The following is a 27,849-nucleotide window of genomic DNA, read 5'->3' as shown; positions in this document are numbered from 1 at the left end:
TGAATGTGGGGAAAGTATGTGCTTTCGTCTGTGTTTTTAACATGAACAGAAACCACGTCTTGAAAATGCACAGTGTGTTCAGGGAGTGGGATGAGTGATTTGGAGAGGTAGAGCACACGGCGAGGGACAGAACAGGAACACCCAGCAGGCGCAGGTCACGGAGAGCCTTGAACACTGTGCTCAGGAGTCTGAACTCCATTCAATAGCAACAGTGATGCCATCAGTGATTCTGGAGCAAGAATGATATGATAGAATTACTTTAGGGAAAAAAATTAATGGAAATTTTGATGTTGAATAGGTTAGGCTGAAGTAGGTTGTATAGGTGACAAAATAAGAAATGATAGACATTAAAAATTGGAAAGGATTACTAAAGGAAAAAAATAAGATGACTCTGAAGTTACTGGTTTGAATACTGGCAGAACAGTACTTTTGGGAAAAACATATGTTTTCTGTTTTACTGGATAGTGCAGGAAGTCAGAGTAGTTCTATACATACTCACTACGAGAGAGCACACCACATTTTATTTGTATTCAGGGTGCAGGAAGTGGGATGATCTCAGAAGTATTAACCTGAGCAGAAATGGGGCTGCTAGCTTCTTCCTGTCTCTTTATTCCTCCATCTCCTTGGAAACTCATTCTCTTTTACTTGGTTATTTAATCACCAGCATTTCAAGTCATCAGCCCTTTTATCTTCTCACTTGGTATACCACGTTCTTTTCCCTGAGAAATTTCATTCATTTCCACAACATTAATTATTATCTATATGCCAAACACTCCTTTCATTATTTGTATCTTCAGTCCTACGTATTCCTGAGCTCCAGCTCCACATACGCTGCCCAGTCAGTCTCCCCTGTGGGTATGGCGAGTGTGCCCCAGGGCCAACACGTCCACATCCAAACTCAAATTTTCCCACTCGAATTCTCTTCCAAGGTCCCTGTTTCAAAATAACATTTATCCTGTCACACAGCCAGAAACCTAGAAATCACTGTTGATACTCTATTTTCCCTCATTTCCTCATATTTGGTTCATTCCTTTTTACTCCCACATCTTTTCATCTCCACTAGCTCCCTTTTGCCCCAACACACACCGCCCAGCTATCATCATCCATCGCCCTTAAGAGCATTCCACATTCCCTTTCAGCTCTCTCCACTCTACTCTCCATACTGTAGCTAAGCAAGACTTTATCAAAATGCAAATCTTGTCTCTTCCCACCCCTACACACCACACCCTTAAACTAAACCCTTTGATATCTTCCCTTTGCTTTTACAGTAAAGTCCAAAATCTCACAGAGTCTGGCTTCTACATCTTTCTTGCCTTATCTCACATTGCTTCCTCCCTTACTCTTCCCCGGCCACCTTGGCTTGCTCTAGTTCCTCATTGTATGTCTGCTCTCTCTCGGCCTCCCACAGGGCTTCTGCACATGCTGCTTTCTACCTGGAACACCCTAATACACTCTCACCTTTCTCCTTAGCCCATTACATTTTTCTGAATCTTTAGGATTCAGGTTAAACATCACTTCCTGAGGTAAAATTCCTATTTCTCAAAGCAATGTATACCATTCCTTAACTATACACTGACAGTTAAAATAATTATTTGTATTTCTATTTCCCCTACTAGATGATCAACTCCATGAATGGAGACAGTGTTTTTACTCATCATGTATCCCCCATCCTTTCCCCAAAGCCTCATACATTAACAGGCTCTCAATAAATATTAATTGAATATAAACAGGAATGAATAAGATTAATTTGAATACAGGTGATATTAAATACCATACGAATGGGTAAAATCATATAAAAAACAGAGAGAAGTGGGGCAAAAGAAGACACCTGGGTAACCCTAAACTTAACCAATGGCCAGATGGGTAGGAATAGGAGGGATGCAAACTTTAATGGGTGCAGTATTTTAGAATGGGATAATGAAAAAGTTCTGGAGATGGATGGTGGTGATGGTTGCACAGCAATGTGGGCGTACCTCACACCACTAAACTGTGTATTTAAAAATGGTTAGAGTAGACAATTCTACGTTTCGTAAATTTTACCACACATGTACACGCACACAAAGGGGGCAGAAGGAAGAATATTCAAAGACCACAGGAAAGACAACAGCAGGGAGGGTAGGAGAAGATAAAAGAGATAATGCACCCCCATAAAACGCAAGAGAAGGACATTGTAGGGACAAGTGGTAGAGCACTGCGGAGAGGCTGCATGTGATGGAGCAGAAACTGTTCTGCCAAGAAGCTTTCTTTGCCTTATCAAAAAAGTATGTTTAAAAAAATCTCTCCTGCAGCTCGGGAAAAGGGGGTTTAGGACTACAAAGTTCAAACTTGAAATAGTCAAATTATTTTTCCTTTAAATATAGATTATATTCATAGCTACAGCTCTATGGATACAGATATAGAGCTGCAGCTATGAATATAATGTGCATATATGGCTATAAAAAAACAGATTGAGTACTTGATTACATCTAATTTTGGTTCAACAGTAACAGCTTCTCTTATATACTCCTATTAACTTTAATACCCTTTATAATAAAATAAAAAGCCACTCAAATCACTATTTTTGAGGTGCAACAATTGGTTTTCTCCTCTAAGTTCCCATTTCTTGGGATGTTTTAAACCAGGAATTGGTGAACTATACACCTGTGAGCCAATCCAGCCCACCACCTGTTTCTGTAAATGAAGTTTTATTGGAACACTGCCACACCTGTTCATGTATGTGGTATCTATGGCTGTTCTGGTGCAATAGGGCAAAGGTGGGTAACTACATCAGGGACCTCATAATCCACAAAGCCTCAACTACTTACCATCTGGCCTTTACCAAAAAAGTTTGCCAACCCCCGTTTTATATGTTTATTTATCTATTTATTGTCTGCTTCCTCTAATAGAATGTAAGTTCTAGGAAATACAGGACTTTCTGATCTATTTTATTCATTGCCTCAGAAATAAGAACAATGACCACTAGCACATGGTAGGCTATGAACATATACTTTTGAATGATAAAAAATTTTAATTAAATTGTAAAATGTATTTACATTATTTCTAAGTACTGGAAAATTTTTCCTAAAAATATTTAAAATAAATGTCTAAGTAATATCATTTCACTGAAATGTTAGAAATTTTCCAGCTGTTTCTAATTGTGAAATACTAGCTTGTTTACTAGCCTGCCTACATATTTCTAAATATCTCTTATGAATGTAATTTAAATCAAGCTCCAGGATGTAATTCTAAAAACATTTGATAAGCAGACAAAAAACATTTTAAAAAGTACATAAAGGGTATTGCTTTTTACAAATGGATTCTCTACACAGGGGAAAAGACTTTAGTGTCCAAACTGGCTCAGAGGCTCTGTAATCATATCTTAGAAGTTATTTTCATATAATAACCATTACTCCCTACAACCAACCAACTGTGCTTCTGCCCATTTAACTGTTTAGTCTCCCCTTCGCCTCCCATGACCACTGTCAGCACATTATTTCGATGTAACACCAAAATAAGAGATACAAAGCAAAGAACCCCAAAACCTATTGAGCATTAGTAATCATGCACCAGTCGTTTACTACAAGAGTATTCCAGAGAACAGTAACATTCTCAAGAGACTGAGAGCAATTCCAAGAAAGAGTCAATAACACTTTTCCTGCATTTCTACCCTCACAGGCATGCTATATTAAATGCCATAAATAGTCACAGACACATTCTGCCAGCTTTGAGAATACTATAAACAAAAGAGTATAAAAGCAATTTAAATGTAAAATGCCAAGTAAAAAGCAGAAAAAAAAAAGCAAAACATAACAAGGAAAGGAAATGAATACATTTACTAAGCACCTACTATGAGTCTGAAAAACATGCTAGGTTCTTTCATAAACATTATCATTTAACCCTAATGACAACCTTACAAGGTTCTTTATTCTTTTTCTTAAATTTTATTTTAATCATTGTTCAAATACAGTTTTCTGTCCTTTACTCCCATCTCAGCCCACCTACTCATCCCTCCCCACCTCCCTCCCATTTCCACCCCCCCTAGTTTTTGTCCATGTGTCCTTTATACTTACTTGTTCCTGTATACCCTTCCCCTTTTCCCCTGCCTCTCCCCTTTGGTCACTGTCAGCCTGTTCAAGGTTCTTTATTCTTATGAGAAAACCTAATATGCAGTCACAAAGTAATTAAGTGCTAGAATGAGAACAAGGTCTTTGGGGTTCTCAACCTGTGCCTTTCTACCACATCAGAATCCCCACAAGGGTGGTGAGATAATTTTAGATAATAGTACACAAATATTTTTTAAATAGTTAATTTTAACTTGTATTAGGAAAAAACCATTATCACATAAAATTTATTACTTATTGAATATTATTCTTTAAAATGAGGCTAAATAAAAATGAGAATTGAAAAAAATGAAGTACAGAGCAGAACAAGGTTATGTGCATATGGCAAAAACTCATGACGGCATGCACAACAGAATTTGAAAATCATTACCAAGCAACGAACTGCCTTCCTAAAAACATCTTCAACATATATTTGTGTGTGTGTGTGTGTGTGTGTGTGTGTGTAGGGGGGTTAATTCAAGAAAGCAAAGAGATGAACTTCCAAGTAAAATTGTAGACATACCTGACATAGTTTGATCAAGTTTGTGGATAAGAGACTTTTTAGCACACTCAACATCAGGACTTGGGTAATCCAAAACTTGCCTGCACCAAACTAATGGGCTAACCGATTTCTGCATTGGTGTAAGTTTTTTCTTTGGTGATGAATATAGCCTAGAAGAAAAACAAAAATGAAAGGGTAACATTCATTATTAAGGACAAGGTTAAAAGATAGGGATCCTTTTGAATGCACTTAAATGGAGGAGGGGAGTAAAAAGAACAGAGTATGTTTTAAAATCACCCACATTTACTTTGTGCACTGGGAGAAAATGACACTGTTACCATCAATATGAATCCATATTACATGAACCCAAATGAGGCCAACTGTCCAATCCAAAAATGGGTATTTTTCTCTTTTACTCTTTACAAAAACTATGAGGAAACATCTGTCTTTAAAGCAGTTTACTCTATTGTCAATATTACTTAATTAACTCCATAATATAACCATATCACTTAGACTTGTCTAGCAGGCAGAATGGAAAAGATAAATATTTTGCTTTCTATTTCCAGTTCTCTTTCTACCACAAACCACACGAAAATCTACCATTAGCAATTCATTTCCTTTAGTTAAGCAGTACCCATACTGTAGCTCTTTTCAAACAATATTTTAAAGGAAAGCAACACTCCAGCTCCTTAATATGAATGGATTTATGAAATTACATCAATCAAAGGAAAGAAGGGACAGTTTATAAATAAATTCCTGGGTAAGGTATGTAAAAAGAAAAAGAGCAGAAGAGAAGGGTGGGGTGTACTTAAATTTTCTACTTCACAATTTTTCCTTAAATTAGTCCCTTTTATGTCAATTGGCATTAATTTATTTCAAATGTGACTCTATATGAAAAATGTGAAGTAACTTGAATTCTAACCACAGTGGTTTTTAACTTAAAGCACTTTTTATGTAGAACTAAATAAACAAAATTATGCTTTGATATATCTACATACTTAAATGTCTCAATAAAGCAAGAAGTTAATAACTTCACATTTTACATTAATCAAGTTAGGACAATAAAATGAAGTGTACTCTGGAATAAACATATCTCTACAGTACTGAGATTGACAAAAACTTTACAAAGGCAACAGGTATATTTACTATCTCTTTGCCCTTCTCCCCTCTCTGTAACTTAAGCCTGTCACTCATACCAATTATTTAACTCTGATCAAGATCATCAATACTAATCAGGGAAAATAATCATTCTCTAGTCAACAATCCATATTCATCTGAACAAAAATAATGAGACAGAATCCCGATTTATGAAATAATTTATTAACTCAAAATGGAAATGAAACCAATGGATTTCATTCTATTATTCCCAACTCAAATACTGCAAATGTCTCATCATAAATCACTGCCTCAGCATCCTGGCCTTCACTGTATAAGATCATACACTGATATTCTACGTTAGCAGTATTTAGCAAGTAAAGTCTACAGATGAATGACAAACATTCATAAAACCACTTTACGATATTATCCCTATTCTTAACTTCTCCTTGAACTAGCTGGTTTCACACAATTTACCCATGGGACTCACATGTACTTATTAGTATGTTCCTCTATTAGTTATAAAACTCATTTTAAAAAGTGCAAGCAACATGAGTAAGCCTCAAAAAACATGCTCAGTGAAAAGAAGCCAGACACAAAAAAACACATTTTATATGATCCCATTTACACAAATGTCTACAAAAGTGCATGGAGCAGATAGTAGGTTAGTTATTGCTTAGGAGTGAAGGTAGGAATGGGCATGAGGTTTCTTCTTAGGGTGATATAAATGTTCTAAAAATTACATAGTAATGATAATTGTGGTAAGTGTCTTGGCTATAAATGTACTAAATTCATTGAATTACACAATGACTTTTTGGTACACAGGTATGGGTAATAGTATGTAGATTATATCTTGTTAAAGCTACTTATAGAAAAGTTGTACAGTACTTTTAGCACCTCTAAAAAGACAGAAACTACTATAAACTAATTAAACCGAACATCAATAATTTAAAATCAATTAAACTAAAATACCATCATCTCTCCTATATCCCATAGTAGCTTTCCTGTTTTTGTCAATGGCACTATAATTCTTTCTGTTAAAAAAGTTAAAAACTTAAGAGTAATTTTGGATTCCTCCATCATTTTATTTCCTACCCTCACCAAAAAATTCTGAAAACAAGTCCTGCTGATCCTACCTACATGTATAAACTACCTCCTCCGTGCCCACACCCCCAATATTCCTAGTATTGTATTTACTCCCCTAACTAGCAATAGAGAATGCTCCTTCCTTCCATAAAGTTGGTGGCAACTCTTCCATTCCCAGAGCGATGAAAAGGCGAGACTGGTTCAATAATCCCTGGGATACATCAACTATCTTCTATCACTCTAGCCTCTCATTTCAGTGCCCTATCACTGCCCCCAAGTAAAGCTGGAGAGTTTTGGCCCATCTGGTATTGGCACAAAATTTTGTTTCAAAATTTGGTTGTGCTTTCAAAGTACTTCTAAACCTGCCAGAGGACACATGAGCCAGGTTGTAGCATGCAAGACCAAGGTGTTTCAGCCCCTGAATTTTAATGAGAAAATCCCAAATAAAAATATTTGCTATAAATATACATATCACTCTCCCTGCTTTTTTCTCACAAACACAAAAATTCTTCAAAATAAGCATTTTGGCCTTGGCCGGGTGGCTCAGTTGCTTGAAGCACCATTCCGGTACGGCGAAAGGATATGGGTTGGCTCCCTGGTCAGGCGTGTACGTGAGGTAACTGACAGATCTTTTCTCTCTCTCCCTACCCCACCCCTAAAATCAATAAACATATCCTCAAGTAAGGATTTTTAAAAAATAACCATTTTGCCTACTATAAACCTTTTTTTTCATCTGATACTTTTTAATTTCTTAAATAATAATATATGGTTTAATTAAGAGGAACTTATTTCTAATGGGCACAGCCAATTTATTGATGGCCAATGCAACTTGCAACAGGTTGAGATGTATCAAGTTTTTAACTTGCCAAAAAAACTTGAAACTTATTACTTCACTACCCTATTTCTGCTAAAATTAAGCCATAAAGGTCCAATAGGGAGTTGAGCCTCCACCCCTACCTGGCATCGAGGAGGCAAAAGGAGGCAATGGAGAGTGGGCTACCTCCTCTCCCTTTCCCCCACCCCCAGTGTGTCAGTGGGACCCAGTAGGGAGCCGATCTAAGATCTAACACCCCTGCCATCCTGAGGTGGCAGGAGGAGGTGTGAGCCACTGCTCCACCACTGAAGTGGTATCAGTAGTGCCTAGCAGGGAGCTGAACACACACCCATCCAGGCCCACACACTACACACAAATAAGGTGACTGAGTACTGAGAAAGAGATATAATTATGAGTGTCACAATGTAACACCCAGAATGTTCAGAATATGAAATGAAAATCACTCATTATACTGAGAATACAGTTAAACGAGAGACAAAGAGCAGAAACAATTGAGTCAAGCTGAAAACAGTAAAAATTAATGAATGCATGAAAGAATGAATATGGTAGACATAAATGCAACCATAGCAAAACAATCACCAGAGCGCTGGAGTTTAAAGTAAGGAGCATTATTAGAGACAAAGTGAAGCATATCAATAAATCAGGAAGATATAACAATTAAGTATAAAATACCTAATAACAGTAGTAAAATTGAAAGGAAAAAGAGACAATTCAGAATTTTGTCTGAAATTTTCAATAGCCCCCTCTCAACTGAAAAAAGAACTGGAGAATCAGTAAGCCTATAGAAGACTTGAACATCATCATCAATCAACTTTACTTAACCAACACTTATAGGGGACTCTAACCAAAGATAACAGAATATACGTTCTTTTTACGTGCAAGTGGGACACTCTTCAAGACATAACACCATCTAGACCATAAAATAGTTTTTCTGAATTTGTAAGAATTGGAATTCATTAATGTCTGTTCTCTGACCACTAAAATTTAATGGAAAGAAACCAACAACAAAAAGAAATTTCATAAATCCCAAATATTTGGAAACTAGACAACATTCTCATAAATAGCCATGGGTCAAGAAACATATCACAAGGGAAATCAGAAACTATCTTGACCTAAGAACAAAACTAACATACTGATAAATACCTGATGAGGCTAAGGAGGCACTCAGAGGAAAATTTGTAATTTTAAACACATATCAGGAAAGAAAAGAAGTCTCAAATCCACAATCTAAGCATTAAAAAATAAGAGCAAATTAAGCCCAAGACAGTAAGAAGGAAACTATAAATATTAGCAGAAATTAATGAAATAGAAAAACAATACAAGGAAAAAACCCACCAAAGTTTGCTTTTTGAAATGATCAAAAGATTAACAAATCTTTAGATTTACCTAAAAACATGAGAGAAAACATGAATTACCAAAATCAGAAATAATAATCAGAGTGAACACTACTACAAACACTACCAATATAAAAAAGATTTTATTACAAGGGAATAACACTATAAGGAAGTATTATGAACAACTTTATGCCAACAAAACACCAAAGTTAGATAGGTTAGATAAATTCCCAGAAAGATACAAGTTACCAAATGGAACTCAAAAATAAATAGAGAATCTGAAGATACTTATAAAAAGAAATTAAATTAGTAATTAAGAAATCTTCCTGGGGGGGGGAAGCCCAGGCCCATATGCCTTCACTTATTAATTTTATCAATACTAAGGAAAAAATAATGCCAATCCTACACAAATATGTTAAAAAAATAAATCTAATGGTTAAATATTGAATACTCTTCCTAAGACTGGGAATAACGTTAGGAATATACACTCTCATTCCTATTCAGTGCTGTACTGGAGTGTCTAGACAGTGCAATAAGGCAAGAAAAAAAATTAAAGGCATCCTTAATGGAAAGAAAGAAGTAAAACTGTCTTTATTCACAGAAAACATAATCCTGTATACAGAAAATCCTCTGTAGGAACCTGCCCCCCCCAAAAACAAATTCAAATAAATGTGTTTAGCAAAGTTACAGGATGTAAGAACAGGCAAAACAAATCCATTGTATTTCTATATATTATCGATGAAGAATTTGAATTTGAAATAAATACAGCAATTTCATTCAGAACGCTTATCAAAAAGAATAAAATAGGAATGGATTTAACAAATGAAGTACAAGAGTTGTACTCTGAAAATGATAAAACACTGCTGAGAAAAATTACAGACAACAAATAAATGGAGATGTACCATGTTCATAGATCTTGAAGACTCAGTTTTGTTAGGTTCTCAGTCCTTCCAAATTGATTTATCTACAGAATCAACATGATCTCCAAAAAAAAAAGAATATATATATATCTCAGCAGGCATTATATCTCAGCAGGCATATATCAGCTGATATATATATATATCAGCAGGCATTTTCATAGAAGTTGACATGGTAAGCCTAAACCCTATACAAAAATGTAAAGGGCAAAGAATGGCTAAAACAACGTTGAAGAAAAAAAAATCATTTTTTTAAATTAAAGAATTTCTGGTCTTGTTTTTTTCAGTCCATTCTATACACTGCAACCAAATTGGTTTTTAAAATACAAATCTGCCTTTGTAACACTCCCTTGCTGAAAATTCTGTGCCAGTTCCTTTTTTCCCTTAGGATAGAGTCTTAAAAAAAAAAAAAAAAAAAAAAAAAAGGCTCCCACAGCCCTTACACACAAGCAATGAAAAAACTGTTTCAGTACTTTTTTAAAAAAGCTTTATTTCACACCCCTTTTCACCAACCAGATCTAAATAGCAGCCATATGGTCCTAATTTGATTCCAGGAAAGAGCTTTTACTTCAGGGTCATTTGTACATGCTGTTCCCTTTGCCTGAAACAAATTAAATTCTACCTCTTGCCTACCTCGTCCTCCCCGTCCAACTTCAGCCAGCCCATTTCTACTTCTGACTGAGTCTTACATGTCACTTATTCAGGAAACCTTCCTTGAACATCTTTGCGGTCACTTAGATATGCCCTATCAAAAAGGAGATTCCATCTCCCTCATTTCAATTTAAGAGACTTAGTTTATACTTTCATATTTCTGTGTGAATTTTTTGCATGGGTATTTATAAGTAGAAAAGAGACATTTAAATGTGTTAGAGGTGATAAAAACGCTACAATATGGATGAATCTCAAAAACATTATGCTAAGTAAAAGAAACCAGCCACAAAAGACCACACACACTGAGTAAATCCACTTGTATGGAACGTCTAGAACAGGCACACCTATGAGACAGAAAGTACAACAGATTAGTGGTTGCCTAAGGATGGGAGAGAGGGTGGAGAAGAGGGATGGGAACTGACTGCCAAAGGGTACAACGTTTCTTTTGGAGATGTTGAGAATATTCTAAAACAGGATTATGGTGATGGTTGTACTATTCTATAAATGTAATAAAAATCACTGAGTACTAAAAATCTCAGTGTACTTTAAACAGGTGAATTTTTTGATATGTATTTATATTTCAATAAAGCGATTTAAATTAGCTTTTCAGGATACCACTTTTCATCTCAGAACAGCAATTTTCAATCCTTATCATCTCACTGCACATGTAAACTAATTACTAAAATTCTGTGGTACACACAAAATATTTTTTTTTGCCAATCTGACCAAAGAAAAAAAGGTATAATTTTGATTCATTCACACTGGATGGCTATTGTGGTGTTGGCTGTTGTCTTTTTTTTACTTGACAATCTAAGGGAAAAGAGGTCAGTGCCTCCGACTAAACAGACAGATAATGCAGGTTTTAAAAATTCCTGTGGCACACTGGTTGAAAATCACTGCCTTGGAATCATCACTACAAAGAAATTCAGTACCATTAAATGTAACTTATGTATTGTTAAATACTTAGACAACTAGTAGAAATGTAATTAAGAACATGAATGTTATAAAACTTATAATAAAAATCATATTTTGACCCACAAGTCACATACTTATATTGTATACTGGTGATAAAAACAACTAAGAATATTAACTTCATTATTTTTTTTAAAGTATAACAATGTATAATGATACAGAAATGTATAAACGTATGGTGTGATAATAACCTCTTTCCTCCTACCAACTCTACCCTCTGAAGTTACAGTTTGGAGTACGTCTCTGCTGACTTCTCTATGCATACACACATAGTAGATGCAATTCAATAATGGAGATGTGAAAGGAGACTTCAGTTACTTTGGTGAATTTAGGGTAACCATAGCAATCACTTTTCATATTGTAGTCAACTGAAGCTAAGGACAACAAAAAATATAAGTTTTCTTATGGTAAATATAAAAGTTATATTAAAAATTTTATTGAAATAAATTTCTTTAGATTGGTGTACAATTTTTTATGGGTAAAGTAAAATCAGATTTTAATACCTCAAAATCACCCTTCTCTATTTACTGAGTAGGCATATTCAAGGCCAAAGAACAGAGCCTCTGCCTCATAAAGTTCGACATGTAATCCCTGCCATTTAGAGATGATCAAATGCACCTGGATGAACACTGAATAAACTGCAATGATTATAATGTTTAAAAATACATATGAAGAAAGATAAAACCTACCAAAGTAAGATCAATGTGGCCTTTTTGAGATTGTAATTTTGTTTCCATTTTTATAACTATGTTTTTTAAACACTTTCATTAATAGAGTATCTCTGGTTTTACCCACAATTAAATATAATTTAATAATTCTAAACTATTAAGATACATTGCTTAATAATGATTTAACAAGTTTTCTCAGCCAATGTGGCAGTAATAATAATAAATGTTATTATTATTTATATTTTAACAAGTGCTTATTAAATGCCAGACATGGTTTCAGTATTTTAAATATACTAACTCTTTCAACCTTCACAACAAATCAACCTATGAGAGAGGTACTATTACAATGTACTATTTACAGATGAGGTCACTGAGACACAGTGAGATAAATGTCTTGTCCAAGGTAGTATAGCTGCTAAAAGGCAAAAAAAGAATTGCTGCAGAACCTGTGCTCTTAACTATTACTGCCTAATGCCATTTTTAAAGAGAATGCAAAAGATCCTTGAGTTAAAGACTTCAATATAAGTAACCATTCTAATAGCCTCCTGCTATTCCCTGCTCTCCTTTCCTAAGCCGTACCAACCGTAGAATGTAAGTTACAATCAATCCCATTACTCTAACACAAAAATCACAATTCAATTGAAGAAAAATATCTTAGGTATATATATATATATATATATATATATATATATAATGTGTGTATGTATACATAAAGTCTTTTTGATGGATCATAATGGCATTTATTACTGTATTTGGCCCACTAGCTGACTTAAAGGCATGTAATGCTGTATTTATATGAAGAAATATAAAATACCCTTCTGGTTTTTAGGGGACTATCATCAGTGTTACCAATAATAACAGCAACTATTAGTAAGGCAAACTCATTTGTTGAGTCTTAGAGCATAACAGTTTACAAGCACTGAAGCAGCATCAGCTGCAGGGTAGGATAGACACAGAAACAGCAGGTGTGACGGCAGAACACAACATGGTAAACCGAAAAGCAAGGCAGAGAAAGCAGAGCAGACAGAAGAAAAGCTATGAAGTACTTAACGAAACCCAAACTTTTAGACAATGACACTCTATGCTTTCATTTTCGTATCATGACTCTCTTGATTCTCATTCCAGTATGGCATAGGTTTTTTAATTTTAAGAAAATCAAAACAATTTTGATATTCCCTGAGATGTCACAGAACTGCGGGTGAAAAGTACTTCTTTAAAAAGACAAACTTCTAGCGTTGAGGCCTAGCCATATACTGCTGGCAAACAATAGTTATGGTGAGACCAAATGAAAAGGGCAACAATCAGAAACTGAGTTGCTTCTTTTTTGAGAAGAGACCCAGGAAGACTGCTAGTCTCAAACTACACCAGACTCTGCAATTGGTTGTGGTATCCGCAATGCAAGAGACAGTGTTTATGTATATTAAGTAATACATATCTTTCGAGCCATAATCACGTACAAAGATAGCAACCACTACTGATAGCAGAATTTTTTAGTCAATGCAAAACATACATGGGTATACGCATATTCAACAAATATACACACAGATATGTTACATATGTAAAGACGTGTGTGTGTAATCCACACTGATTATTTTACAGCTTGTTAATAGCTAACTCCTTTATCTCAGAAATGCATTAAACAGGATCTTATTCTGTAGAAGCCATGGTTAAAAGTCGTAACTTTTGCCCTGGCTGGTGTAGCTCAGTGGATTGAGCACGGGCTGTGAACCAGGCATTGCAGGTTCGATTCCCAGTCAGGGCACATGCCTGGGTTGCAGGCCACGGCCCCCAGCAACTGCACATTGATGTTTCTCTCTCTCTCTCTTTCTCCTTCCCTTCCCTCTCTAAAAATAAATAAATAAAATCTTAAAAAAAAAAAAAAAGAGTCGTAACTTTTAGTATATAACATATCCTTCAAATCCCAGATAATAATAATGCATACTATAATGACTTGTCAACTAGTTAGTTTTTAAAAATTGATATATATTTTTAATTGTTGAGAAGGTTTCTGCAAAAGTATTATCCAAGAAGATATGAGCATAAAGTTAGAATCCACAAAACATTGGTAACAGAGGTTTATTAATACAATCTTTTATCCACTATGTGAAAATATGGACCAAATAATAGGAGGAAATCTAAATACATACACTTAGATACAAATATATTTAAACATATATATTTAAATGTAAGTATTTAACTTCAACAATAGGTTAGCCCAGAACATTAGGTAACTAAAGTGTTAAAGATAATCTGGCATTTTTAAAAAGATTTTGTTTATTTATTTTTAGACAGGGGAAGGGAGGGAGGAAGAGAGGGAGAGAAACATCAATGTGTGGTCGCCTCTCACATGCCCCCTACTGGTGACCTCGCCAGCAACCCAGGCATGTGCCCTGACTGGGAATTGAACTACCATCCTTTTGGTTCACAGGCCTGCGCTCAACCACTGAGCCACACCAGCCAGGACAACAAATGAAAATTCTTATGCCAACCTGGACTGTTTTCTCTGTCCACATATTCAATCAAAACATCTTACCAATTCATGAGTGCCCTTCAAATTTATCCCTTCCTTTTCATTTCCACTCCACTCCAGTGTAGAATCTCATCGCATCCAATAATAAGCTCAACCAGTTTCCCTGTACTAGACGTTTCATCCTTCTAATTTATTTTCTACCCTCTATCACTTAGTTCTCTAAAACACAGATCAGTATAACTTTGTCTCACAGCTCAAAAACTCTTCCATTGAATATAGCCCCAGCTTAATTTTCATGAACCTGTGCCATCTGATCCAGAAAGACATCCTCTGATCTTCCCTCCCAAGTACTCCAGTACAAAACCCTTTGTCCAGCCAAAATGGTGAAATAAATGTTCACTTTATGCATCATGGCCAGTTTAACCACAGATGTCTTTGTTCATAGTAGTTTTTACTTGGGGGGCAGTGGGAGAAATTCCTTTACATTTTACTTGTCTAAAGCAAGTCTTACTTCAAGACCAATTCAAGACTTACCTTTTCTACAAGGTTTTCTACCAGTAAATGCTATGGTTATGACTACTCATTACCATGTTAATATAGTGCTCTACTTACAGTATTGGGTTGGCCAAAAAGTTCACTTAGTTTTTTTCTGTAGAATGGCTCTGATAGGAAGTGTCTTTAACCTTTCAAAACAATTTTGTTAGATTGTATTGTGATGGCTGTCATATCAGTGTGCATTTTTTAAAAACTTATCAAAATTGGTGAATTTTTGTGCAGCCATCTTAGCATTGAAGATAGAAGAAAATAATGCAACATTTTCAACATACTATGCTTTATTATTTCAAGAAAGGTAAAAACACAAGTGAAATGCATAAAAAAGATTTATGTAGTATCTAGAGAAGGTGCTGAGAATGATCAAATGTGTCAAAAGTGGCTTGCCAAGTTTCTTGGTATTACTGATATTTTGGCCAAATAATTCTTTGCTGTGGGGCTGTCTTATGCATTGGAAGATGTTGAGCAGAACCTTTGGCTTCTACCCACTAGAAGCCAATAGAGGGAGATAGCTGACATACTCAAAAAGTTTGTCTTTTATTTTACGGAAACAATAACAACAACAATGACGACAACAACAATGTAACAGACTTTTTGGCCAACCCATTAGGTATTTAATAAATGTTTGTTAAAACATTACTCCTAGGGTGACCATTCTTCCCAGTTTGCCCAGAAGGCCTAATTTAATCCTGTTGTTTTTCCTATTTGTTTTCCTATTGTTTTTCCTAAAACTACTTCAATTTTTCCTAATTTTCAAAACATTACTATTTTATGACTTAGAAATATATATGGAGCAAAATTACTTGAATATGATATTTATTCCTTCAATACAGCACTAAGTAATTCTCATTAAGTTTGACAACCACACTATAAGCATGTTTTAAGGCAATAGTTGGGGTGATTTAGCCCCAGGAAACATCTAGCAATGTATGGAGACATTTTTGTTAGGCCAGGGATATGGCTAGACATCCTACAATGGATAGGACAGCCCCCATGACAAATAATTATCTGGCCCAAAATGTCAATATCTTCATCTAAAAAAGTTAGTAAGATCAAAGTAATATTTCTAAAATGTGAATGTTTTCTAAGAGGAACTAAACAAATCTTATCTTTATCATTTAGCTTGATATGATGTTTTCACACAATCAATTATAAGCCGTTGGAATGGAGTGGAAAGAATATCACTATGGACTCAATACTTTGATTTGAATTCCAGTTTTGCCATGTGCTTCAGGGCACAAAAGGTTCATAAAGCTCAGGAACTCAATTTTCTAGCCCATACAGGTAACTGCCTTCTGTTCCCAACTACATACCCTACATACTATTCCCACACTAACCTTTCCAAAACATCGTTTTGTTAAGAATATCGGAACACTCAAAAAAATCTCCTGGATTTCACAGGCCATCCACAGTATGGTTTCCAAAGCAATGATGCAACTTTATTTCTCACTTGTTCCCCAGCAAACTTCACTTAAATATCTTCACAGTCTTTCTTTTTACCCTACTCAAATTCAGCTTTTCCTAAACTTTTTGATTCTGACAGAAGAGCAAGAAATACCCTTCCATCCGTACCTAAATCTTTAGTCCCAACTCTCACATTCAAGCCATATATCTATGACCTCTCATTGTTGGTTTCAAAGAGAACTGAATTCTGTGTTCATTCTGTCTCCAATCTAAACTTGAGGAAGCTTCAAGGCTTAGTATCAATCTCTACTCAGCCATTTAAACAAATATATATGTAGCAGCAACCACTGGCCAGACATGGTGCTAGACAGGAATTCAGAGATGCATTCAGGCAAAACTAGATGATTATACCTCACATAGCGCTGGTCGTTAGCTTCTTCATAGGCTGCCAAGGAGTACTACCATCAAGACCTACAGTACCTGCTCATCAAGTTCCAAGCCTCTAGATTCATGTTTCTAGGATTCATAAGGTATTTTTTTGTTGTTGTTGGGGGAAGGGAGGGAGAGGGAGGAGAGAAACATTGATGTGAAAGAGAAACAGCAATCAGAAGCCTCTTGTACACTCCCCGACCAGGGATGGATTATTCAACCTAAGCATATGCCCTGACCAAGAATCAAACTTGCAACCCTTCCACCTATGAGATAACATTCCAAACCAACTGAGCTACACTGGCCAGGGCAGATTCATAAGATTTTTAACATTTTGTTTCTTAACCCTCTCCAGATCAGCCCTAGCTAGGAACAACCAATGGCAAATAAAAATTTCACTATGACAAATCATGGCAAGACCCATTATCTCCCTCTTAGAGGGGCAAATAGTGGGTCTGCTCACAAGATAATCACATCCTAAAATTACTAAATTACAGTATTCTTTTTATGTCTACTAAATAGTTATTAAGACAAACAATCTGAGCTCATTATAACAATAAACTACAGTACTAATTAGGCATGAAATGCATATTTAAAAACTGCTTCACTAACTGGAGAGCATTTATTAAATTCCATTCTTCAAGCTTATCAGACTCACGGGTCACTTACAGACTCGGCCTGGCCAACCCCTGCTTCTTATTCACACCTTTCAAACAAAACAACCGTAGTTGTGTGCTTTTTTTTACTATCTCAAGGGAGTTAAGAAGCTTCTGAACAAAGTAATGGGGAGGGGCTTCCTTATAGTAAACTATAGAAGTGGGATAGTTTAAGTCATCTCATGAATTCTAAACCTCTTAATTTTTAACTAGATGCTACCTTATCTTTCCAAATATTTTCAAATTTCATGTCAGATATTATGATATTGCCTTATCTTGCTTCTATTATACAATCACTTTTTCTTCTCTTCCCTATAGCTCTTTAACATCCTTAAGAAACTTCCATTTTTTTTCCAGAATTTGAGCCTTTTCCCAGATCAAAGCAACTCTATGGTTTGCATTTTTTGAACCACACCTAGTTGAAAGATCTAGTTTAAAAGACTTCCTTTTAAATAAGCTAGTTTGTTCCAAAAGATGTCCATTTCCTCCATAATTTAGATTTCCAAATGAAAGATCCCAGAGGATGTGATTCTGAATAAATGGAACTGGCAAAATAAGAATTTATATTACTGAAAGTCTTAAAATCTACATGCTTTTATAAGTTCATTACTATAATAAAATCCATTAGTGTAACTCAATTAATTTGAATTAAGACACCACTTAATTCTATTAATTACCTCCTTTTACAAAATTAAACTAATTTAGAGTATAGGTATATTCCTGGCAGAGGGGCGCAAGCGGGGCAAGGAGGCAGGATCTGGGTGCGTGGAGGGAGAAGGGAAGAAGCCCTTTCGAGGCACCAGGGCATCAGCAACAGTTTCCCTGGGTAGTCTGGAATACGCAGTTGCACACAGGGTAGCCTCCAAAGATGGGACTGAGGAGAGGTGCCACATCAGTGACCCAGAAGACTCATAGGATGTGAGCTACACAGCTTTGAAGCTCCTTATTTGACATTCCTGGAAAATAAAGAAGTTTTAGGGTTCTGCCTGCAAAAATGAGCTACATACTTTATTTAGGTAAATGTGATAAACTCATTAATATTTACACTTGTGGAATTTCATTTTTAAAATACAAAGTTAAAAATGAATGATAGATCATAAGATCACATACACTAGCTGACTTGAGAGCCAGTTCTACCAAAAACCCATGTCTAAATTTGTTCACCTTACTACCACTAAAGTAGCAAGGAAAACATCAACAGTTTTTTAATGTCTCATATTATAGTAAGATCCCCGTCTATCTGAACACAGGGGAACAAAACTGACTGGAACCTTATCAACAGAATATTTTAAACAACAAAAGTAATTTGTGTTCACAACAGAAAATTTAGAAGTCACCAAAAATATGAAGAAGTTTAAAACAAGGTACATCTACTATCCTACCAAAGAGAGACATCACTATTTTGATTAATTTTAAAACTGATTTTTAACATCAGACACTGTATCTACACAGTATTTTCTTTCTTAATTCATCATGGGAGAGTACATATTCAATACCGCCACTATGTTGAATATGTGTGAGGTTCCTCAACTGTAACTGGCAGAAGGGTAATGTAAATCATACAAGAAACTTGGTCTCATTACAATTTCATCTCATTTCAACCTAACAGCATTGATAATCAGATTGATTAAATTTAATGTAATGTAACTAAACCTTACTACACACAAGATACTGTGAGCCTGTTTAGAAACATAAAAATGAGTATGATACTGTCCCTCTGCTTAAATTGCTCACAATCTACACAGACCAAAGTACAAGGTTGTCGTGTTATAGAACTCTAAAAAAGGATATATAAACAGTGACAGGTAACACTGAAGAGGAAGTAAACCAAGTGGGGAATTTAGAATTTCACAAAAGACAGAAAAAAAGGTGCTTTATGCAGAAGGAATATAAAAAGCTAACAGACTATGAATATTCATGAAGTTCTCTGGCAACAGCAAATAAATCTAAGAAAAAGGTGAATTGGGAAAGAACTGACTGCTAAGGACCTTAAATATCTTGCTAACTCATTTTTATTGTCTAGACATAAAAATGACTTTTTCAAACCTATCCTCAAGAGAAACAGAATCTGCCATTACTGAGGATATTCAGAGAAACGTGCCAGAGATTTAGAAGAAAAACATCCATGATGCTTCCATTGCTCAAGATTCCTGCCACATTTGAGTTGAGCACTTTGTCTCCCAAATAGATTACAATATCTGAATCACAGAAAGAAGTAAAAAGAACACTTAGAAGTAACCTAATTCAACTTTTTATCTCTTTGTAATATCCCTTGCCGTAGGACCTGTCGGCAGTCTTCACTGCTAACAGTTACTTACAAGAAATATTAAAGGCAGTCCATACCATCTAGGAACAGTTCTATTGGAAAATTCTTTCTTACATTAAATAAAAACTTGTCTGCCTCTAATTCATACCTATTGTTCTAGTAATAATTTCCAGTTGTATAGAATTAGTCTAATGTTATTTTACCAGCCATGTGGCCCCTTCTTTGTCTAACTTCCATTTTTTAATAACTCAAAAAATCTTCATTATGATGTTTTTCAGTGTTCCCAACACGGTGCTATTCACACATAGAGGCTCTAAATATTTGTTCCATTAGTGAAAAAACAATGAAAGCCACGTTAGAATCACTGGAAAACCACTGCTAAGAAGGGCATAAAACTCTCATCTAGATGTAACTTCTGATTCCCTTAAAATTTTTAACCCACCCCGTTATTTTAAAGTAACATCTCTTTGGTACAAGAATGCTCCTTGGCACAAGAAAAAAACCCTTCAAGATATTAAACAGTGAATGACTGCTAACTGTTCATAAGTCATAATAATTACATAAACTAAACTGCTTTATTAACTTAGGCTTATCATATTAAACTGCAGGGAAATTTTCCCAATGGCCCCTACAAAAAGCATACATGAAACAAAGAGGTCACCCCAGCTGGTGTGGCTCAGTGGATTGGGTGCTAGCCTGTGAACCAGAGGGTTGCTGGTTCGATTCCCAGTCAGGGCACATGCCTGGGTTGAGGGCCGGGTCCCCAGTTGGGTGTGTGTGAGGGGCAGTCAATTGATGTGTCCCCAGTTGGGTGTGTGTGAGGGGCAGTCAATTGATGTATCTCATATATTGATGTTTTCTTCCCTCTCTTTCTCCCTCCCTACCCCCTCTCTAAAAACAAATAAATAAATAAAATCTTAAACAAACAAAGAGATCATGTAATAAAGTCTACTCTTAGTGGAGCAAAGAGCTACAAATAAAAAAAAACACAGTAAATAAAAATCACATACCTATCTATTTTTAAGTTGGGGACATTTATCAATAAAATTTACTAATGATAAATCAGTCTGAGTTTAAAGTGACTTCATAAACTTAAGGGAAAATTGATTCAAATTAAAGTGGATTTAGCTCTGGCTGGCGTAGCTCAGTGGACTGAGCACAGGCTGCGAACTAAAGCATTGCAGGTTCGATTCCCAGTCAGGGTACATGCCTGGGTTGCAGGCCAGAGCCCCCAGCAACTGCACATTGATGTTTCTCTCTCTCTCCCTCCCTTCTATCTCTAAAAATAAATAAATAAAAATCTCAAAAAAAAAATTAAGTGGATTTAACAGGATATGAGAAACTTATGAAATCTCTAATCAAAATGTTTAAGAAATAATTACCTGCCCCGGCCAGCTTGGATATTAAACATCTTAAAAACAAAAGGCATGACCATCTGATCTCAATCCATTTCTAACTTTGTTTTCTATAATTCTGTGTTCTGCAAAAGTTTCTAGGGACCCTGTAAAGAACCTGACAACTCGTATCAATTTCCCCTAGTATCTCTGTTCTAAATCTGTTGTCTCCACTACAGATATAGTGGCTATCAACAATAATGGATCTCTGAAAGGTAAGAAATAAGAAAAAGGGAAAAAATAATAAAGCCACGAAGTTCTGGATACTAAGACTAATTTTAACTAACACTAATTAGGTAATACAATCTGTAGAGATACATAAGGAATATTAAAAGTCTCATCTACAACAGTACAACAGAGTAGATAAATAATCTAAAACTCATTTAGAAAGTATTTCACACATATACCTCCTTTTTTCCCCACAAGTAAATTCCTTTCTGATTAGCACAATTCACAAAAGGAATGGAAAAAACAACAGGCTTGAAGACATGGAGAAGTCACTTCCTAACCCTGCCTCTCAACAATGAATATTTTTAAATAGCAATGTAGAGGTTTTAATGTATTGTATCACTTGTTCATTCTTTTCTATGTGGTTTGAGAAAGTCTAATTAAAAAGTATATAAAAGATCCTTTCTTTAAGACTCAGGACTCTTCCCCACTAAAGGTATACCTGTTTTAGATAAATGCAATGAAGAAACTGTCAATTTCTGAAAGATTAAGACTAAAATTACATTGTTTTACAAAAATGTGGGAGTCTAAGACTGCAAGTACATGGGTCAAAATACAGAGAAGGTTAAGTTATTGTAAATATTAAAACAAGTGCAGACCCTGAGAAGATTCAGTTGGTTAGAACTCTGAGAAGGAATTTATCTGCTACAGTTTCCTCCCTATAGTCAACTGAGAACCCAAATTTTATGAATAATAAGAGTCTAGCAGCCATTTGCTGACAGGGGCTCCCCACATTCTCTGTGTTAAGTGGAACTGCTTCAGAACGAACTCTGGGCTTCCTGCACTCTGTGCAGCATGCTCCCCGCCACCTGAGTCAACCACCACAGGGAAGTCCTGCTTTCTTTTTTCAACCAATGGACTGACAGCTGTCCTGTCCAATCAGAACTACACAAATTCATCTATACCAACCAATAAGAACTGTACAATTTGGAAATCTCACTTACATTAAATGGATCAAAATGGGAACCACATGCGGGTGGGTGTGTGGAAGAGAGAATTCTCTATAAAAGGTAACCCCTCCTTTGTCTTGGTGGAGCAAAATATAGGTTGCTACCTGAATCTGTCTCTTCTAGAGTACAGCTCTTTTTGCTCAAAAAATGTTTTTTTTTACTTATTATAACAGTCTAAAATTAATTTTGGTTTACGCAAGGATGGTATTACAGTAGTTGATTACAGATCAACAGGCCAAGAGAGGATAAAAATAATATTACTTACCTAATACAAATTCCAATTCTAGTACAAAGAAAAGATGCTAACAGTGATACGGGACAACTTCAAGTATTTAGACATATGCTGAAAACTTCACCCTGCACATAGCAGAACACATGGGACATTCTTGATTTACCTCAACAATTTTAATATCTCAAAAGGTTGAGAAAGAAATGAGAAGAACTAGACCTGTTTTGACGATCACCAACAAATTAACTAAGGAAATGAAAATGACCAGCCCTGGCTGGTGTAGCTCAGTAGACTGAGCTCAGAGCTGTGAACCAAAGCTTTACTAGTTTGATTCCCAATCAGGGCACATGCCTGGGTTGTGGGCCAGGTCCCCAGTGGTGGGTGGGGGGGTGAGAGAGTCAACCATACATCGATGTTTCTCTGCCTCTCTTTCTCCTTCCCTTCCCCCATCTCTAAAATCTTAAAAAAGAAAATAATCAAAGTACTAGAAGAAAATGCTATTTTGTCTTGAGTTTATAGCAGACTAGAAAGAAAATCCTAACCAGATGTGCAAACCAAGTTTCAGAATATCTGATCTAAAAACATTCAGAGAACATTTCATATTAAATAATTATTTTTAGTTGGGGAGTGTGAAACTGGTACTGTAATTGCATTTAAAAAGTCCTTATATTCTATTACAATATTCAGTATTTAAATGATACGATGTTTGGGATGGAACTTACTTCAAAATATTCCAGAAGGGTGATGTTTGAATGGTATGGATGCAACAAGAATGGCATGAGTTGGTTAAGTGTTGAAGATGAGTGATTAGTTAAATGGAGGTTCATTTACTGTTCACTCTACTTTTGTATATATTTGAAATTTTCCAAAATGAATAGTTTTAAGTTCAATGCCAAATTTGGTGAGTCTAGGACTAAAATAATAAAACAGTGATGATAATGATGAAAACTAACACTTATACATTTAATTTGTAACAAGAACAATTTTAAATACTTTACATATAATACACTTAATTCTATATGGTCAGTACAATAATGATCTCTATAGTCACGCACTGCATGACAAGACATTGAGAATCACATGTAACAGGACAGTCCCATAAGATTAAAATGGGGCTGAAAATTCCTATGGCCTAGTGAGGTTGTTGACATTATAATATCTTAGGGCCAAGTATTATATAAGCACTTACTATTGTGTTACAATCACCTACAGTGGTCAGAAGAAGTAGCATGCTATAGTCTAGCAGCTGTAGGTGAACAGAATTTGTCGCCCCCAAATATGTTTCTATCGTAAGAATTCTTTTAGGCTGTTTATTTTTAAGAAACAGCAAATATGAGAGAAGCTCTGAAAACTAAGAGAGGATAACCTTTTGTAAAACATTTACATTTGTAAGGGGAATCTCCATTGGTCAGGTGTCTCCCTCAGTGTACCAGGAAGAAGAGGATGACCTTATCTCTAGAAACTCGTATCAGTGTAGACGGCAGTGACTTAAATCTGCCTAAACTAACTACCTTACCCTGATTTACTGAGCTTTTTCCAGTGAGCTCCCATAACTGACTTCCCTCACCCGCAACTTCTGTTGTTTTGAGCTGAAGATGGTACTAAAGATGGTGGCTCAAGCCCATTTAGGTGAGTTACTCACTTTTCCTAGGTCTCTCCCATGTGTACATGAGGTATACATGTTATTAAACTTTTGTCTGTTTTTTCCTCTCTTAATTGTCTTTTATTATAGGAATGTCTTAGCCGAGAGACTCCTGAAGGGAAGAGGAAAAATTATTTTTCCTCCCTACAGAGCCACAGGCTATATTGTGCAGTAGGCTATACCATCTGGGTTTCTGTCAGGACACAACAAGGAAATCTCTGAAAGTATCCCTTTCAGTATTTCGAGATAATGAAGAGGTTCAAGCACAGAGATTAAGTGGTTTACCCAAGGTCACATGGCTAATGAGGGTGGGAGCAGGAATTCCAACTCAGGTTATCTAGTTCTTAGAGTCCCGGCTCTTGGCTACTATGTTATCTGACTCCCAGAAGCTCTGAAGTCCAAGTTAGAACAAGAATAATGAGTACAAAAAGGGATCCTTATGTAAAGAAATTTTTAAAAATGTACATAGGCCTCAGGCTGTTAAAGGACAAATGACCAAAAGACAGAATGATCAGGAGGGGAGAGCATATAATAACCAAAAACGAATAACAGTATAAATCTACTGAAAATAACATTAAAAAAATAAGATAATTAAAATTAGGTAAAGGTTAACAAATTTTAAATATACATCCTAGCTCAGCCGTATACATTCAAACCTCAGCTCTGGAATGTCTCCCGTCTTGAACAATTTGGTTCTCGACCAAACTATTCATGAAAAAAATTGTCAAAACTTCAGTTCTCAACCCAACAATCCTGTCATACTGATACTGGTATGATCGATCACACATCTCCCAGGTGACAAAGGAGAGAATGAGCAAGCAGGAGTCAGTTCACTGCCAAACTTCACGTTGTTAACATCTTGGGCAATTGTGCTATGAACATTGTTGTGGGGTTTTTTTTTTTGCGTTTGTTGCTGCTTATTATTATTAAATGCATATAGTAAGCCACCATGGATCCTAAGAAGGTTAGTGATAATAGCAAAGTGAAAGGAAAGTTGTAAGAACAACAATAGAGCTTAAAAAAGAAATAATTGCAAAGTATGACAGAGGTGTTTACATATTTGATCTGACTACTGAATAAGGCATGGCGAAATCCACGATGAGCATAATTTTAGAACAGAAAGAGGCCATCAGGAGTGTTGATGTTGCTAAAGGTGTGAAACTGCTCATGAAACAGGATCACAGGCAACTGAAGAGGCAGAAAACTTGTTGCTGATTTGGATAAAAGAAAAGCGGTTAGCTGGTGATACCACTTTGGAGGCAATGATATGAGAAAAAGCGAAGATGCTGCATGCTGACCTCCTGAAAGACACCCTGGGACGGGTGTAGAAAGTGATTTGTTTAAGGCTGGTAGGGGGTGGTTTGATAACGTTAAGAAAAGGAGTGGGATTCATAGTGTTGCGAGGCACAGGGAGGCTGCCAATTCTAACAAAGTAGGTGCTGATAATTTTGTGACAAAATTTCAATAATACACAGAGGCCGAGGGATGTGTTCCCCAACAAGAGTTCAATTGTGATGAGACAGGCCTCTTCTGCAGGAAAATGACAAAGAGAACCTACATCACACAGAAGTCATTTCCAGGACACAAACCAATGAAGGACACACTGACATTATTGTTGTGTAGAAATGTGAATGGGGACTCAAAATTGAAGCCTCTATTGGTCTACCATTCTGAAAACTCGTGAGTTTTCAAGCAAAATAATGTCATGAAAAACAAGCTGAATGTAATGTGGAGCGCGAACAGCAAGGCTTGGGTAAACAGGCAATTTTTAATTGAGTGGATTCAGGAAGTGCTTGCTCCAAGTGTAAAGAAACACCTCTGGGAAAAACCACCGCCACTCAGGGCACTTCTGCAATGGACCATGCTCCTGCCTGCCCTCCAGGCTCGGAGGCCCGTTGGTGGAGGAATACAGCTTCATCACTGGTAGGTTCTTGCCACCTACTGTCTAGCCCATGGACCAGCAGGTCATTTCTCATTTTAAAAACCTCTACACAAAGGCTTTGAGGACGAGCCAGGGTCTGCTGTGGAGAATACTGTGTCTCTGGGTAAGTCCTCGGGCTTGGAAGCGGATGGTGACAATGCAGAGGAGCTGCTGGAGGATCATAATGCTGAGTGGACCATCAAAGAACTCAAAGACCTTCATATGGAACCGCAACAGATGACAGCTGAGGGGCTCTCTTCAGAGGAGGAGAGGGGAAGGGAGAATATTCCTACTTCACTAATCAAGAAAATGCTTGGGAAATGGGGAAAAATGCAAAGTTTTATTGAGAAATATCACCATGACAAAAAAAGTAGCCATTAAACGTGTTCGATGACAATACAGTGTTTCACTTCAGGCAAGTGTTAAAACACAGGTGAAAACAAACATCACTGGATAGGTTTTAGTGAGAGAGGCCCAGTGAGCCTGAAGCAAGGTCTAGTGGAGCCAAAAGACGTGAGAGAGAAAGAATCCTGTAAACACAGCTACACGATGCTTTTGTGGAAGGGGACTCTGCTTCTAAACAATAATATCCCTCCCACTCCACCTCCCCGTATTCAGTCATCAGTAGCTCTCAACATTTTAAAGGTAAGTTCTACGGTGTACGTATTTTTTTTTTACTGTGCATTTCTTTTTTGTTAAGGTTTTGTTTACATTTCATGTTCTTTTCAGTTTTAAAGTGTTTATAGAGTAAACAGTACATTAGACATGTATATAAGAAAGGTTAAAACAAGGAATAATTTAGAGGTCTAGAATGGATGAACTCATTTACATTATTTTTAAAAAAGATTGTTTGTTTGCTTGTTTATTTATGTTTAGAGAGGGAAGGGACGGAGAAAGAGAGAGAGAGAGAAACATCGATGTGTGGTTGCTGGGGGCCATGGCCTGCAACCCAGGCATGTGCCCTGACAGGGAATTGCACCTGCGACACTTTGGTTCACAGCCCATGCTCAATCCACTGAGCTACACCAGCCAGGGCTCATTTACATTATTTCTAATGAGAAAAAAATAATTTGGTTTTCGAATAAATCGTTTCTTGAACAGCCTTCTAAAATGAATTAAGTTTCAGAACCAAGGTGCCACTGGTATTTCCTGAAAAAATTAAATGTAGCATTACCATTTGATCCAGCAATTTCACTTCTGGGTATATTCCCAGAAGTGAAAGTAAGGACTTGTACAGATATTTGTATGCCCATGTTTATAGTGGCATTATTCACCAGAGGCAGAAGCAATCCAAGCGTCCATCAATGAATGAATGATAAAGAAAATGTGATAGATACAGACATGGGGACACACACACACACACACACACACAGGAATGCATTATCTTAAAAAAAGAAATCCTGTCATGTGTTACAGCATGTATGAAACTTGAGGACATTATGCTAAGTGCATAAGTGAGTCACAGAAATACAAATACTGCATGATTCCACTTTTGAGGTACCTAGAGCAGTCAAACTCAGAAACAAAGTAGAACTGTGGTTGCCAGGAGCTGTGGGTGGGGCCAGTAGG

General features: G+C 36.2%; 1 protein-coding gene across 2 annotated transcripts in view; it reads right to left on the bottom strand.

The window, feature by feature from the left end:
* Positions 1-27,849, bottom strand: part of SLAIN2 (SLAIN motif family member 2) — a 75,585-nt gene that overhangs the window by 40,662 nt on the left and 7,074 nt on the right. For both annotated transcript variants that reach the window (XM_028505750.2, XM_028505749.2), the window contains exon 2: positions 4,603-4,751. In XM_028505750.2, coding sequence (XP_028361551.1) covers positions 4,603-4,751 — 149 coding nt within the window. The remainder of the gene's footprint in view (positions 1-4,602; positions 4,752-27,849) is intronic.

This window comes from Phyllostomus discolor, chromosome 1 (genome assembly GCF_004126475.2).
Source record: "Phyllostomus discolor isolate MPI-MPIP mPhyDis1 chromosome 1, mPhyDis1.pri.v3, whole genome shotgun sequence".
NCBI classification, from domain to species: domain Eukaryota; kingdom Metazoa; phylum Chordata; class Mammalia; order Chiroptera; family Phyllostomidae; genus Phyllostomus; species Phyllostomus discolor.
The sequence above is the reverse complement of the archived record's forward strand: the minus strand, read 5'-3'. Positions and strand labels throughout refer to the sequence as shown.